The sequence below is a fragment of the Protobothrops mucrosquamatus genome, unplaced genomic scaffold (genome assembly GCF_001527695.2).
Source record: "Protobothrops mucrosquamatus isolate PMUCROS unplaced genomic scaffold, P.Mucros_1.0 scaffold394, whole genome shotgun sequence".
Lineage (NCBI taxonomy): Eukaryota > Metazoa > Chordata > Lepidosauria > Squamata > Viperidae > Protobothrops > Protobothrops mucrosquamatus.
Genome location: NW_015386725.1, coordinates 905965 through 922484, shown reverse-complemented (window position 1 = coordinate 922484; position 16520 = coordinate 905965). Strand labels below are relative to the sequence as shown.

Below are 16520 nucleotides of genomic sequence, written 5' to 3'. Positions count from 1 at the left end.
CGACCAATCTATGATTTAGTAGAGAGCAAAGGGATCTCAAAGTCATCTTTCCCATACCCTCTCCTTTTCTAACATTGCTCGAAGGTAATTAGAAGTTTCCATTTGGTTGATCCCAATTTAATTTGAATTTTAACCAATCGCTCATCTTAACCAGTGCTAGTTGAAGTCATCATGAATTGTAACTTAGAGCTGGCTTATTTCAATTGAGATTCTCCACAGTTTAGTGCTTGGAATTTATATCAATATGCAGGTAAGATAAAAAAAAAAAAAGTGGAAGCAAAAGTTTTCAAGCTTTTCTGCACTTTGGAAGACAAAGATTTACGAGCAATTGCAAGATTCACCGCAGCTCATTCTTATGATGCCAAACCATAATAATCTCAGTATTATGTCCAAATGCAGCCTCCTGTTTTAAATCTAGACGTATATGAATCCAGCTAAGCTGGATGTTTGTGATTTTATTTTTTGGGGAAATATGAGGAAGATATTAACAGGATGAGTATATCCCATTCTGCAAAAGTCATTATTGGCAAAAGCAACTGCTGGAATAATAAGACCTTTGTGTCAGATGACTTTTCACATTGTTATGATTCTACAGGTTTTTTTAGTCAAACATTGTGTACTCTTGTTATTGTTTCAGATACAGTGGTTAAAACTAAAATTCATGTTACTTTCATGAAGGGGGAAGTACTTGCATCGTATGTATTTACAATGTGTTTTACATATATTGTTTTAAGAAGAAAGGGGGAGACATAGAGCAGCTATTAGTCTTGATACACAGATGTTGTTGCTACTGCAGCAACCATATGCTAATATACTGTATGTCCTGTTGAAGGATGAATAGGACATTTCTCTTTTTTGTCAGGAACGGAAGTGCCCCAAACCAATTCAAAGATATTTAATTTTCTGAATCAAGTCCAGCATCTTTATAGAATGGTAATGACATGTTTCTTGACGAACATCATCCCACAGATACCTTTCTATTTACCTTCCTCTCTTTTAGTTTAAGAATTAAACAGAGGAGTTGCAGATTTACTGATGAGGCTAAGGTTACAAAGACTTGGAAGTAATACTGTTGATATGTATTTATACACCCTCATTATTATTATTATTATTATTATTATTATTTTGCATTTTGTCACTGACATCTCTGGTTAAACTGGTTTTCAGGTTTCTGTAGTGCTTCCAACAGTACTTCAAGCCCAAACTAGTTTTAAATTTACATTTAGCAAGCAGTGACTGTACGTACCCAGTTGTTCAGTTTTATATGCATCTATTTTTTATTATACTATTGAAAAAAAAGCACAGTACAACTATCCTCAACAAAGTCATTGCATGCTAGGCATAATGTTTCTCTTACTGTCTCCTATTTTACAATCAAGTTTTTTTTAACCACACATGCACAGTTTCCATCCCTTAAGCCTCATTAGGATGACCCTTGCCTACAGCCCTGGTCGTGTGCCAGCTACATTTTGCCATGTTGTCATGTGACCATTTTTATAGCATTGCCATTCCACTCAGTCTGTGTAATTCCCAATAACAGTTTAATGGCCTTTGCTCCCTGATTATCCAAGAGGCTTCTGCAGTTCTGAAATCACTGTTGTAAAGCCATCAGTTGGTCAGTTTTGTTTCTCTTGACTGTTGCAGCCCAACAATCATTTCCCTTAGCAAGACCAGGGGGAAGATTTTGAAACAGGCTTAAGTAAGGACCCATTTGTGCATTATATTTTAAGAGACTCTAGTATGTGCTCTTATTGCACCGTGTGGATGCTAAATTGTTTTCTGGAATATGTCACCTTGAGCATTGTCAGGAAAAACCCTCTATTTCAGTCATATTTAGAGCCATCTCTGCTCTCTGTTTTATTTTGTTGAGTCAACTACCTGTTTACGTTCCATTCAGGCATGGAGAAATATATGTAATCAGATCTTCCAGCATATCCCATGCATTTGAGATGGTTACTAGCACTGAGAAATGGTTTTCCAATTTTTTTCCCTACCATTCCTGTCGTTTGACGCAGACAGGTGTTGCCAATAGTAGACCTACTAAGTGTGGCCCTCAGATAAGTGCTGGATTCACATATCTTGCTGAACAAGTCGTATTCTGAGAGCACTTCTTAAATTAGATTAAACAGCCACAAGAATCATTTGTGGTTCTTTGGAATCACCATAAGAATCTTTTTTATTATTATTAAAAGGTAGGAAACTTGTTTTTAAGTCAATTGGCTTATTACTTGTGTTGTTAGAAGTCATACAGAACTTTAACAATATTGTTTTGTGGGTTTCTGTCTCAAACGCCTTTTCCAAAACCTTACACTTTTTCACCCTGGACAAAACTTGATTCCTGATGATGCACTAGATATATAAATCCAATTTTCTTGGCAACAAAATGAAAAGGGTTTGCCATTGTCTTCTTCCAGTATGGTGTGTGTGTGTGTGTGTGTGTGTGTGTGTGTGTGTGTGTGTTTGTACATTTGCCATTATCACCTACTTCTTCTACCTTCTAATCTATATTCTACCATTTCATTATTATGCAAAGTTCATCCTGATATTGCAGTCTAGATGGATGGCGGATAAATAAATGAAGCTAAGTAGACATATACTGTTTTTGTTGTAATGGCAGCAGCAATACTTTCGACAAAATGGCTGATGATGCTGTGCTGGAAAAGCATGAGTCAAAAAGATTAACTTGATTAGTTGAATGTCTACCCAGCAGAAGCCACACTATGGTTTCAAAAGGCAGATTTGAACAAAACATGCCTTTCTTGTGGCAAAATAAGAGTAAATGGTAGGCTCCTGATGAGTAGAAAGTTGAAAGGCTGAAAGGCTTAAAAAGAGCGTTCCAGTCATAGATGTTATTATTCATCATTATTTTTAATGTGATTTGTCTTTCATGCTATCATCTTGTTTTCTTAATAGCCCACTCATTTTTATGTGTACTGTTACAAATGGGGTTTTATGGAAGCTGTATGGATATTCAGAGTTCAGAGACATGATAAAGGTATTGAAGAGTGAATAATGCTTAACACGGTTTTTTAAAGAATCAAGATATTTTGGAAGAAAAAATGATTTTTATGAAAGAGTAGGCTTGCCTTTGGCTAGCTACTAAGTTAATGGCTGAAGCAATACTTTAAACAGATTAAGTGAACTCCCAACATGTAGCACACACTGTCTTGCTATCTCAGTTCTCAGTGGATATCAGATTTTCTGCTTTCTACAATTGGAGCACCATCCAGATGTGTGAACTTCAGCTTCCAGAATGTTCAGCAGCGGCGATGCAAACTAAAGTTCTGAGAATTTTGGATGTTTGTCAGGTTGCAGAAATCTGATGTATGAGACATCATGTGCAAAATTGTTTTGTATCTGGAAAAATATATTTGATTGTTGTGAAATATATTTGATTGTTATGAAGTGCATGGAATGGCCATGTAGACAAAGTCATGGGGGAAAGGGCAAGAACTTTAAACATGCCCATATATGCTTCTCTGAATGTCTTCCAGAGTATGGGTAGTCCTCAATTTACTGACCCATCAAAGTTACAACAGACTTTTCTAGGGTTACTTATAACCCAGATTCTAAATTCTGAAAGCCCCCACCCCCACAGTCACATGATCACATTTTTGTACCCTCAGCAATCAGCCCACATTTACAGCCATTTGCAGCATCCTGTGGTCACCTGATCATGTTTTAGAACATTTTTACCAAAAAACATCTTTAGTTCTGGTTTCCGGCAAAAAAAACACCTATTGCAGACAATGGATTTACTCAACCACTGTTATACTTACTTAATGACCACAGTGGTTCACTTAATGATTGCCCCAAAAAAGGTTGCAAAATTGAGTGTGTTCACATGGTGACCTAATTAACAACTGGCATGACTTAGGACTGTAATTCCAGGCTCAGTTACAGTTGTAAGTCAAGTATTATCTGCATATACTTCTCCCACCCAGAAGACTAACAAAAGGGAGCAGAATTATTACAGTATGTTTTCTATTGACAATGGCTACTACCATGCTTCCATTCAGTGGCAAGTTTGGAAGATATCCTAGCGGCCATATTCCAGTTTTTGTGGCACATTGGCATATCATACATTATATGTAAAAAGAAATATAAAGTAGATCACTAATTAATTAGTTTACATCCTAGCCAATTTGTCCTGTGTGACCATGTTTACTAAAGAGGACATGATGACTTGAAAGTAGATGCCACTGATATAATTAGTAAAGTTATTTGTAATAAGTAAATAAATATGGGTTTTTAAGAAGTTGTATGATATATGATTAATATTCCTAGATGAAATGGATCTTAACATGAGGTGTGTTGGATATCTTCTTTCTTCTCCAGGCCATTCATGCTTCTGCCCCCATTGATGGAATGGATGCGAGTAGCTATAACCTATGCTGAGCATCGGCGTAGTTTAACAGTAGACAGTGATGACATCCGACAGACAGCTAGGCTGCTATTACCTGGATTGGACTGTGAACCTCGACAATTGAAGTAAGTGGTGTACTTTTAATATTCCACCTACATTTAATAGCAGTATATTCTAATTAAGGCTGCTGTTTTCAAACACATTTTATATACACATACCAGAAGACTAATTTGTGCATAATGGGAAATCCATCTGTGTCAGTATCATTTCTGGAGGACATATGTTGTGCTGATTTATAAACTTTAGCATTTTTCTTAGCCATCAAAACAAAACCACCAAACCAAAAAAAAATTAATCTAAAATGGGACAAGCTCCTCCTTGGACTTATTGTGATTGACCATATGTGACCCCAAAGGTAAATCACAGTTTGTTCAAGAAAACTGAAGGACCGCATTTTTAAAGGTATAATGATCAGGCACATAGAAAGAGCATCAACATAGGTTTTATGAAGTAAAATCAGGCCGCAATAACCTTTAGAGGTTTTTTCAAAGTGTAAAGAAACATGTACAGAGGGATGACCTTGAAAAAAATAGTTGATTTGAATTTTGAAGAAGCTTTGACCAAATATAAAAAAATTCTTGAGCAAACAGAGCAGTCATAAATAAGAAAAGATTGGTAATGATTAAATAGCAGAAATCAGAGAATGGGGTTAATTGAACAGTTCTTGCTATGGTTGGACATCTTCATTCGTCTTCCTGAAGAATCTGCATCGGGACCAATATTTTTATTCTTTCCAATCCAACAGAGTATTGGAAGGAAATTATATAAAAGAGCTTGGTACCATCTGCCCTCTGGCCATCTGTCTACCAATAGGAAAACTCTCCCAAATCAGAACAGAACAGGACAAATTATCTATGAGAAGGAGAAGCATGCAAAACAATGAGTGTGTGTCTCTGTGTGTGTGTTTTTAATAGGCTGGATTTGATTTGGAGTTGCAGAGAAAAGAAATCCAGGGAAAAAAATATCCCCCAATGTACTACTATATGTTGGGAGAAGCAGCTGGAAACAGTAACTCAGAAATGCTGCTTCTACTCTAAGCCCCCACTTTTCTGGTCACGTGACCCAGAGCAGAATGTGTGCAGCCTTCTCAATACTTCTCAGGGCACACATGCATACAAAGCAGAAACACACGTACATAACATATTAGTTTGTTGCACAGGAGAAAGTAAATATGTCCTCTGTGGCCAAGGGGTTTGTAAGCAATTCATGAAGCCATGCTCTATATGATTTCTTTAACTTATTTATTTTACTTAGCTCACTTTCAAACAAGTACCTCACCAGATGGCTATATATTAAGCAGAATGGTAAGAATGTCTGGAGAAGCTTATGGATAATTAAAACTATAAAATCCATTTCCACAAAATGAAGCAGTGGCTACTGATTTTTAAAACTGTTTGGCCAAATTCACGAACAGTAAACCTTTAGCAGAACAACAGAGTTGGAAGGGACCTTGGATGTCTTCTAGTCCAACCCCTTGCTCAAACAGGAGACCCTATACCAGACAAGTAGTTTTCCAGTCTTCTTAAAAGCCTCCAGTGTTAGAGCACCCACAATTTCTGAAGGCAAGCTCTTCCACTGGTTAATTGTTCTAATCATTACGAATTTCTCTTTAGCTCTAGGTTTCTTCTCTCCTTGATAAGTTTCTATTCATTATTTCTTGTCTTGCCTTCTGGTGCTTTGGAAAATAGCTTGACCCCCTCTTCTTTGTGTCAGCCCCTCAGGTATTGAAGCACTGATGTCATGTCTCCTCTAGTCCAGGGCTTTTCAACCAGTGATACGGTACCACCTGTGGTACATTGGCACCTGGCAGGTGGTACGCAACCATCCTAGAAAAGTGGTAGTTGGAGAGGGGAATGAGCTGAACCGGTGGCAGCATCGCACAAGCCTGAGCAAGAGATGGCTGGAGCTGCAGGGCTGTCAGGGCTCAGCGGAAGCACCAGGATCAGTGCCGCTTTTCAGCTGATCGGCGCTTCGGGGCTGTCAGGGCTCAGTGGAAGTGCCAGGATCAGCGCCAGGCTTCAGCTGGAGCTCGGTGCTGATCCTGGTGCTTCTGCTGAGCCCTGAAGAAGCACCAATCAGCTGGAAAGCAGCACTGATCCTGGCACTTCTGCTGAGCCAAGAAGCGCCGATCAGCTGGAATGTTGCAGCATCTCCAAGGTCTTATGATTTACATTCAGATGCTTGGCAACTGATTCATATTTATGACGGTCACAGTGTCCCAGGGTCATGTAAAGTGACCAAAACCTGCTGCAACCACCCAGCAGACGGGGGGAATAAAAACCAAACACCCCCCCACCCCACCCCCGCTGCCAATCCTCAACAGAAATGCTCACAACAATGAAAACCTCAGACAGGAGGAAGAGCGTCGCCAGGTGGGCAGGCAGGTCTCTTGCTCGGCTGTGGCTTGGGAGGCACTTTTTTCAGTGCCATTGTAACTTCGAACAGTCACTAAGCAAACTGTTGTAAGTCGAGGACTACCTGTACTACTTTTTTTTCCTTTTACTTTTTTTGGGTCAAGTTTTTGACACCTTGCTAGGCGACTGGTGGTACTCGGATATTGCCATATCCTAAAAGTGGTACAATGGGTGAAAAGGTTGAAAAGCCCTGCTCTAGTCTTTCTTTTCACTAGACTAGATATAACCAATTCCTGCAACTGTTCTTCATATGTTTTAGCCTCCAACCTTCTAATCATCTTTGTTGCTGTTTTTTTTTCTGACTGGTAGCTGCCAGTCACGATTATGACAGGATACCTGTATGAATCATAAAGCGCTGATGCTATACAAATTAATTAAAAGAAAGAAAGAAAGAAAGGAAGGAAGGAAGGAAGGAAGGAAGGAAGGAAGGAAGGAAGGAAGGAAGGAAGGAAGGAAGGAAGGAAGGAAGGAAGGAAGGAATTGCATTAAGCATATAAAATAGTATGAACATATGTTCTCTCTAAAGTATGCACAATTCATGAAACCCATGCACATGATAAAAAGTCAAGTGCACACAAAATTATTTAAATTGAGTTTAAATAATAATAATAAATATAATTACCAATCATCATCAATTCCAGACTCACGACTCATAAGCTGTCCTGCACGAGTTCGTCACCTCAGCTTATCTGCAGCAGTGAGGATTGCTTGGTGCTGCCACAGCACAGACAGAGCAGGGACACCATGTGACAGACATTCCCTCTCAGTTTGTGTTACAGCAGTGCCAAGCTACCCTCACTGCTGCAGTTAAGCCAATGTGGCAAGATTGTGCCTTTTGCCCAAGATAGCAGACAGGTAGGGGTTTTTTCCTCCCAGCCTTGCAATGGTAGCCAGTTTGCTCCAAATCCCAGAACCTCCATTGTACAAAGGAGTGCTTCCCTACAAAAAAAAAACCCCTTTTATTTCCCTCCTCCCTCAAAAAAAGTTTCATTTTCTTCTTCCCACCAAAAATAAAATAATAATTATTTTCCCTCCTTCATCGAAAAAGGCTTGATTCCCCTCCAAAAAGCTTTAATTCATTAGCATCCTTCCTCCTCCCCAAAAAACCTTAATTTTTCACCTCTCTCCAATAAAGGTTTAATTAATATCTGTGAGTTATTACAGATCCATGATTATCCATGATTGCTAGGATATTTGGATACTAACATCCTAATGGTATCTGGTTGACTATTGTGGAAACAAAAATCTGGATTAGCTGGGCCTTCCATATGATTCAGCTTAGGATCTTCTGCTGCTGTTTGAAGAACCTTCAATATTATGGCAGGGAATATTCTAGTACAAACTATATGAACTAATAGCAATCAGTCAGTTGCTTCCTTCCACAGTCCAGTTGTTATATATTCTACTCTTTTGCCATCATTGTTTGCTGTCTTGGTGTCATACACTTATCATATTAATCTTTAAATACACTTGGAAATCTCAATATTTATACCTCTTCAAAATCTCAATATTTATAGGCAATTATTTTGAGGATGAAGCTAATTTCCCATTTATGAATATGCTTTGGAGTATTACTGTATATAAGTATATTTTAAGCATGAAAGATTTCATTTAAAATCTTTAACTCTTTCATAATCCTGTCTGGCTTCTGAAAAGTCATGTAAGTACCCTCAAGGGTCTCTGAAAAACTGTGAAAAGTAGTTATTACAAGAAGAAAGATGCGTTGAAGTGTAACAATATTTTTTATTGAAGAGTCAGTTGCAGTCAGGTGGCATCAATATCAAATAAATACATAAATTGAATTTTAAGATTGCTAAATGTAATGCACTGAACAGAATATTATCATTTTTCTTTAACTGCTCAGAAATGGGCTAACAGTGCAAAATTTCTTTCTTCCAAGTCTTTCAATCTAGCAGTCTCAGTTTAGAGTAAACAAAACTCACACATTGAAAATTTCCCAATCTGCTACTTTTGGCAGCAGCGCTCCATATTGTTTTCCTAACCTCAACTGTTTTATCTGATGCAATCAAAAATGAAATTAGTCATATGCAACACCAACAATTAAAACATAAGTATCCCATCTGTTTAGAGAGAGAAAAGCTTTGATAATTTCATCAAGGTCTCTCGCCCCCTCTGACTACTTTCACTAAAAAGAAAAACCCAAACAACCTCAATTTGCACATAAAGAAGAAAGTGTCAAATGAATCTGCTAACTGTCCATGTGAAAGACCTATTGGGAGACAACCACACAGCAAGACTACAGTTAATTCTCCAATATGGGAGACAGCTGTAGGTTGGCATAAAAATGTGCTGACTGCACGTCCAATCCTTATTCTGCCTGAGCATTGAAGTCTTCCAGAAGCCTGCTGGACACAAATAAAAATTGCACCTACCCATCCCTGCAGATCAACCCCTACTTACTACTAGATCCGTAGTTTCAACCTGACAACCGATGCCTATGGAGCAACTTTCTTCTATTTCCTTTTTCCAGACAGTTCTTTGCAACTGCATGGAAAACCTCAGTAAAATAGAAGAACTTTTGCCTCAAGAGCCCTTCCCCATCCTCACACACAAACACACTCAATGCACACATACTTCTCTTGCAACCTTACCCAGCCTGACAGCTGCACATCTGCTTGCCAAATTTGGCAAATAAAATGGGAGGGATTGGTGTCTGGCACAGTTGGATCCTCCTGTTGCCAAAAGATTGAAAAACAATGGCTAGGGACCAAAGAGGTGGATATAGTCACAGTGGCTTCAAATGGGTAATAGGAACAATAGGACCCTAATCTTTTTTGCAGTACGTGCTATAGAGCATCCACATGATAAGATCTCTTCTATAGATGCTATAGAGAAGACATGTCAAATTTGTGACATTGCGCGACGTATCGGAAATTTTTCCCCATTGCCGGCAATGGGGTAGGTGCGGTTTCTTTGTGAGGCGTCCAGCCCGCGGGTCGGCAGTTTGACACCCCTGCTATAGAGCATCCACACAATGATCCCTTCTCCTAGTGACTCCCTCCCATTGGAACATCATTCCCAGGCAGATTAAACTGGCCCCCACTTTGACACTCTTTCTCAAGGCCCTGAAGACCTGGTTTTGCCAACAGGCCTGGAGAACCCAGAATGGGAAGGAAACTATCAAGTAGCTTGTTAGATTGATTTTTGTTGCCTGGGAGTGGGGAGTTATTGTATTTATTGTTTGTGTATTGGGATTTTTTGTAAGCTCCCAGAGCCATATACATTCTCTAATTAAATAATAAGTTTCTGCATCGTGGGATGAATTGAAGACAAAGTCATCTGTTAACAAAATGGTTAACAAAGCATCTGTCTTAGGTCTGATCTACACATGGTCAAGTGAGATGAGCATGAATGATAGGATTGTAACTTTTCAGCCTACAAGAGGAATTGTGCCTTTTCTGAATGTTCCCTGCAAATGATTAACAAGAACTGGGAGCTAAAAATATTGCCTCTTGGTAGGAAATTTGAGTTAGAAACATCATTTAGAAACATGATCTCTTTATCTCAAGTCTGAAATAATACAATCCTTTACGCCAACTCAGATTTCTGCCCTATCAAATGTAAAACAGTCCTCAGATTAATGGTGAGGGAAGGCAAATACTGTAGCCGGAACGATGTGAAGCAGAAATAATTCTATGTCTTTCGTTACATCTGTTTCTTCCTTAGTGAAAGCAAGATCACAACATGCTGGGATACAGGACACTAGCTGCAATATTAATAATATTAATAAGCTCTGGTTGCATTGTTTGGTTGTAACACTTCCACAGGCCAGAATGCTGCTTTAGTTCCTTCCGGCGAATGGATGCAAAGGCTGCTATTGAAAAATTCCAGCAGGATCTGGGGTTTCGAATGTTGAACTGTGGAAGGACTGATCTGATTAACCAAGCTATAGAAGCCTTAGGACCTGAAGGCGTTAATACAATGGATGATCAGGTATATAAAAGTCAGTTCTATCACATTCACGACATAGATGAGCAAGATCCAAATCGATAGTCCAGGTTATTACAATCATGTCAACTTATACTCTTCCCCAAACCAGCATGTAAAAATTCTTACTACAGGTGGACTCAGGGCTACTCTGATATTCTGTATCATTCAGCACTACGAGCTTTTAACTGACTCTAGTTATTTTAGCAAAACTGGGCACATCTGTGCTTCTCCTTTTCCTTAGAAATGCCAAAGCATCATCCTGTTATAGGAGACTTCAGTCAATAGAAGGCAGTAACTAAATTTACAAGGGGAAATACAAGAATTTCAGAAGCCTCATTAATCTGACCGATATCATAAAGGCATTGTCAAGATTTGTAGACAAAGTAAATTTGTAAAGCAAATATAGTAGCTGTAAACCAATGTTGTCTCAGTGTCTCATAGTATGTCATCTGGAACTCACTTCTGCCCACCTCTGAATTCATAACACAGTGTGCTATGTTGACATAGCAATTTTGTGTTATTAACCTGTGTTTATGGTTCATGTGTTATATGAATGCATTCATTTTATGTCTCACAGACAAAAAGAGAAGTAAAAGAATAATGTGCAACAGTTAAGCATTTCTGCAAGAGAATCAATATAAATCCTTACATTGAAATTAATTCCATGCCTAGTCTACTTCCAATGTTTATAAGAAGAAAAATATTTATGCCAAAGTATATCATATATGGATAATATAGATGTATTATAAAGTGTGAAGAAACAAATGTGCAGATGTAGAATATATAGAACCCAACATTTTGTTTGCTTTTGGAAATACAATAACTGGCTGTGTACTTTGTTCTTAAAGGGTATGACTCCACTCATGTATGCCTGTTCTGCTGGAGATGAAGCCATGGTGCAGATGCTGATTGATGCTGGAGCAAATCTGGATATACCAGTAAGTGAAAATCGGCTGCAGAAAGGTAAATGGGTATGGATACTTATTTAATATTTGCAAAGTGAAATATTGCATTTTGAGGTTCATATAATAATTTGCTGAATAGGTTTGGAGAGAAATTTCTTTTTTTTTAGAAATGATGGTGATAGTGGTGGTGGTACTTATGGATTCTAAAGCAACAATGCCTGCCGTAGATGAGATAATGAATTATAATGCAAAGGTATGCAGAAATTGAAAGAATAAATCTTTTTCCTCTGCAAGAACAACCTATAAAGAAAACTAGTAGATGCATTCTAAACCAATCAACCAACCTAAGGAATTAAACACACTAATTAGTATTGGCAGAATTTTCAGAGTTATGTCAGCCCACAGATTCCAAGGATTGCAATTTGCCAAGGTTGTGCTATTCTCAAACGCATTTTAGGAGCTTAACAACAAGAAGAATTGCAACCAATAAACATTTCTCCCTTTTTCCCAGGTTCCTGGAAGTTCATCTCGATACCCATCAGTTCATCCTGATAGCCGACACTGGACTGCGCTCACTTTCGCTGTATTGCATGGCCATATCTCAGTCGTCCAGGTCAGCAAAAGACAAGTTGTCAAACTTTCACATGAAACCTGAAAAGAATATGATTGGACATTCATAACGCATCTCTAACAAGATGAAAATCCATGCTGCCTGGGATTTTGTGGATTGCTCCAACATGTCTGGAAGGCACCAGTCTGTGTTTGCTGCTGAGTATGCCTCAATTTGGAAGCACCTATGTTTTCACTAGCAATGAGAGCCAGTTTGGTCTAGCAACTGGCTAGAAACCAGGAGACTCTGAGTTCTAATCCCACCTTAGCCATGAAAACAAGCTGGGCATTTTTGGGCCGGTCATATATTTTATCCAATAGCTGGCCTTGGGCCAGTCAATCTCTCACAGCCCAACTCACCTCCCAGAGTGATTGTTGTGGGGAAAATAAGAAGAGGAAGGTATGTTGGATACGTTTGCCACCTTGAGTTATTTGTAAAAATAATCAGGTGGATACAAATAAGCAAATAAATAAAATGCCTTCCTCAGACTTTCCCAGGGAAACTGGCAACAATTCATAAACGCAGATTTAGGAAAGAAGTAACACCACCAATGTATTTCAAAAACAAAGCATTGCTTTCATAGTCAATGTTTATTTTTACTGGAACAGGCAATATTTTGCCAGCTGGGAGGTACAAAATGTGCCAAGGAACCTGATTAGGCACATTTATTGGCATGCATTTGTGTATGCACTGAAAGATATAGAACTGTCTCCACACACACAAAACATACAGTCTTCAGACACTTATTTCACTTAGACACAGACAGCTACACGCAAAATGTACATGGCCTTGCCCTGTTATGGATGAACAGGCAGGTATATACATAAACCAACTTTCCCTCCTCAAAGCAGTCTTAAGTAGAAAGAAAAAAGGAGGTAGGAAGCTGTCTTTACTTCCTGGTAAAAGACAGAAGCTGCTTAGCTTGGAAAAGCGGGAAAGAGGGTGGAGCACTCAAGAGACCTTGTGAAAATGTTGTTGGCACAGACACACGGGCTGTCTGTGGACATCCTCATTGCAACCATATCTCTCAAGCCAAAGTGGGATACATATATAAGTAGTAAAGCTCAGATAATCCAAAAGTCAACGGACACAAAACCGAAGGGATTGAGACTGAGGAGAACAAAAGCATGTTTCTTTCTTTCTTTCAGTTACATTTCTTATCATAATGGACTGATTGGAAGATAATCCATCCAAGTAGCTTTATGGAATGGTGCTCAGCTAGTGAGATTAAAAACAGCTGGAGGCCATGAATCCAAATGTGGATACAATCATTTAGGAACAATTCTGAATTCTAAGCGTATTTCCAAATGGTTTTCCGTATCTGCCACTTTTCAGAAATATCTGGAAATGTTATATTTTCATGCATCTGACATACAGCTGTCTCTTTGAAAATTACCAGAGCTTTAAAAAATAGTCAAAGAGAGAAACTTTTTAGAGTTAGTGAATTAAATTCCCAAAATGGTATATGTTAGGACTATCAGATCTGCGCTACAAAATTCCAGATAACCACTAGTGAGTAGCAGAGGCTTACAGAATAATATTTGCTGCCCTCTACTGACCATCTGGAATATTACAGTCCACATCTAGTAACCTTACTGTAGGTCTTACAATAACCGCAAACCACAAGGTAGATGCCATGATTAGCAGTCTCCCTGCCTCCATTTCTTCTTCAAATTCCCTGGTTTTTTTTTTTTACAGTTGCTGCTGGATGCAGGGGCTCACGTTGAAGGTTCTGCTGTCAACAGTGGAGAAGACAACTATGCTGAGACACCACTTCAATTGGCCTCAGCAGCAGGCAAGTCTCTTCAAGTGTTGCATTTTCATTCCTAATAAAGTTTAGAGGTTTCGCAACCTCAGCAACTTCAGCTCCCAGTATTGGCTGACTGCAGAATTCTGGGAGTTGAAGTTCACATATCTTAAAGTTGTTGAAGTTGAGAAATATTGGTATAGATACATAATCTTAAAACAATTGCCTCCAATATCTATTTGGGTTTCAGTCTGACTGTGAAGTGTCAAAAACCCCAAATTTGGAAGAAACGATAATTTCAGAAGTGCCAAATATTTTTACTTACATAGTCATGCAGTTCCTGGCAGCCTGTTTGCAGTGGGGCACTGAGACTATGTAGGATTATGAAATGATGATTTGTACTTAGTGTATGTACACAAGTTAATATGTGATCCCAGTATATGCACATAGATCCACTTGGCATGATTCTTACTCCCTTTTTGGGGAGTGGAAACTATAATAGAAAATAATGGTATGCATATAGATATACACAAACTTTTGCACATTACTGTATTTACACAGTGACATTTGGTACCCACATCTCATCAAATAAACAAGACCACTATTACAAATTAGATGAAGGAAGGAAGGAAGGAAGGAAGGAAGGAAGGAAGGAAGGAAGGAAGGAAGGAAGGAAGGAAGGAAGGAAGGATGGATTAACTGCTATCTTACAACTTCACAAAAAAAATCAATACAACTGTTTGCATTTCTAGGTAACTATGAGCTGGTCAGTTTGCTGCTGAGCCGAGGAGCTGATCCCCTTCTGAGTATGCTGGAAGCCAATGGAATCTCCTCATCGCTTCATGAGGACATGAACTGTTTCAGCCATGCTGCTGCTCATGGACACAGGTAAATCATAGGCATAGGTTGATAAGTGTAGGCAGGTGTGCCCCATGGATGATAGAAGAAGAGATGTCAGCTCTTTTTCCTTTTGTGCTTTATATCAGCACCTGGAGCAAGGGATTTATTTGGGTTCTTTCACAGGACTTTATGAAAGGCCTCTGGCTGGTTCAATAACATGCAAAAGATACTGGTGGATTATGGACTGAAGTGCAATCTCAGAGAATAATGGTCTCTCCTTTACTTTTTCACTTACCAGGTGTCACGTGATGGAAGCAATAGTTCTGCCAGGATGTTTCTGCACCCTAATACAATTGTATTCCTCAAGTTTTTGTATCCTAGCATCACTCCATTTTTAATCATTTTGTAAATATCAGCCACCTATTCATATTTTTGCTACCATCAGGAGCAAAATTTATATTTCTAAATATTTCTAAATTAGTATCTTTTGTTATATTATTTTTTTATGGAGAACCATTGGCCCAGAAATTTCAAACATTAATAGAAAATACTCAAATTACCAAAGGCTCTAGTATCTTGGAGTAGGGGGAAAAAAACAGCAACAAGGAGAGTAGCTGCAAGGGAGATTTAGAATAAAAATCTTTTTATATCTTTTGCAGTCCTTGAAAAAATATGGATGTTTGTGTCAAAAAGAAAAAAGTGAAGTTGTGTTTTATGGTTCTGATATTTAGACAAGTTAGGCTACAGAAAAGAGAAAATCATGATTATAAGCTTAGATAGAGAGGTTAAAATATTATTGTACTTAAACCTGCTGTAAAGATCAAAAGCCACTTCTTTATATCTTTTTTATATATTCTTTTTTTTTACTTTTTTGTCATATCTTCCTGTTACTTTTTTACACTTTGCGCTTTTTTTATCTCTCTTTCTTACTTTTTTTTCTCATTCTACTTTAGTTTGCATTAATTATTCTTGTTAAAAAATCTCAATATAAACACACATAAACACACGCACAGTGTGTATCTTTAAACTCAATTCACAGAGTGCAGCTGCTAGTGTCAATTTAAAACAAGCAAGACTGTTTTAAATTGCAAGGTATGGTTATAGTGTAAATTTGTGTGTGGCCTAGTGAATACTTCAGTAAACAAAGTTAAAAATAGTTAAAAGAGAAAATGTTGCTAAATTCCATCTTTGCATTTCTTTTGCTTGTCTAGAAAGATTCCTTGGCATTGTTAAAGTGATCTTTGTGGCATTTACTAACCCAATTACCAGAGTAAACGGAATTATCTCATAGTTTCCAGATCTATATAGCTCACCTTTTGCTTTTACTTTACAGAAATGTCCTGCGTAAGCTGTTGACCCAGCCACAGCAGTCAAAGGGAGATGTTCTCTCACTGGAAGAAATTTTAGCAGAGGGTGTGGAAAGCGATACTTCCAGCCAAGGAAGCTCTAATGAGGGCCAAGTTAAGTTATGCAAAACCAGAATGAAAGCATTACAGGAGGCCATGTATTACAGTGCAGAGCATGGCTATGTTGATATCACAATGGAACTGAGAGTACTTGGTAAGATTTTGTTTTTGACTCTCCTTATCATTGTAAGACATGGGAGAATTCCTTAAGTCACTTGTAC

General features: G+C 38.3%; 1 protein-coding gene across 1 annotated transcript in view; it reads left to right on the top strand.

The window, feature by feature from the left end:
• ABTB2 (ankyrin repeat and BTB domain containing 2) overlaps window positions 1-16520 on the top strand; it is a 43760-nt gene that overhangs the window by 9785 nt on the left and 17455 nt on the right. Inside the window, 7 exon segments of the mRNA XM_029284150.1 lie at window positions 4339-4491; window positions 10629-10794; window positions 11640-11729; window positions 12208-12309; window positions 14005-14101; window positions 14806-14941; window positions 16227-16453. Coding sequence (XP_029139983.1) covers window positions 4339-4491; window positions 10629-10794; window positions 11640-11729; window positions 12208-12309; window positions 14005-14101; window positions 14806-14941; window positions 16227-16453 — 971 coding nt within the window.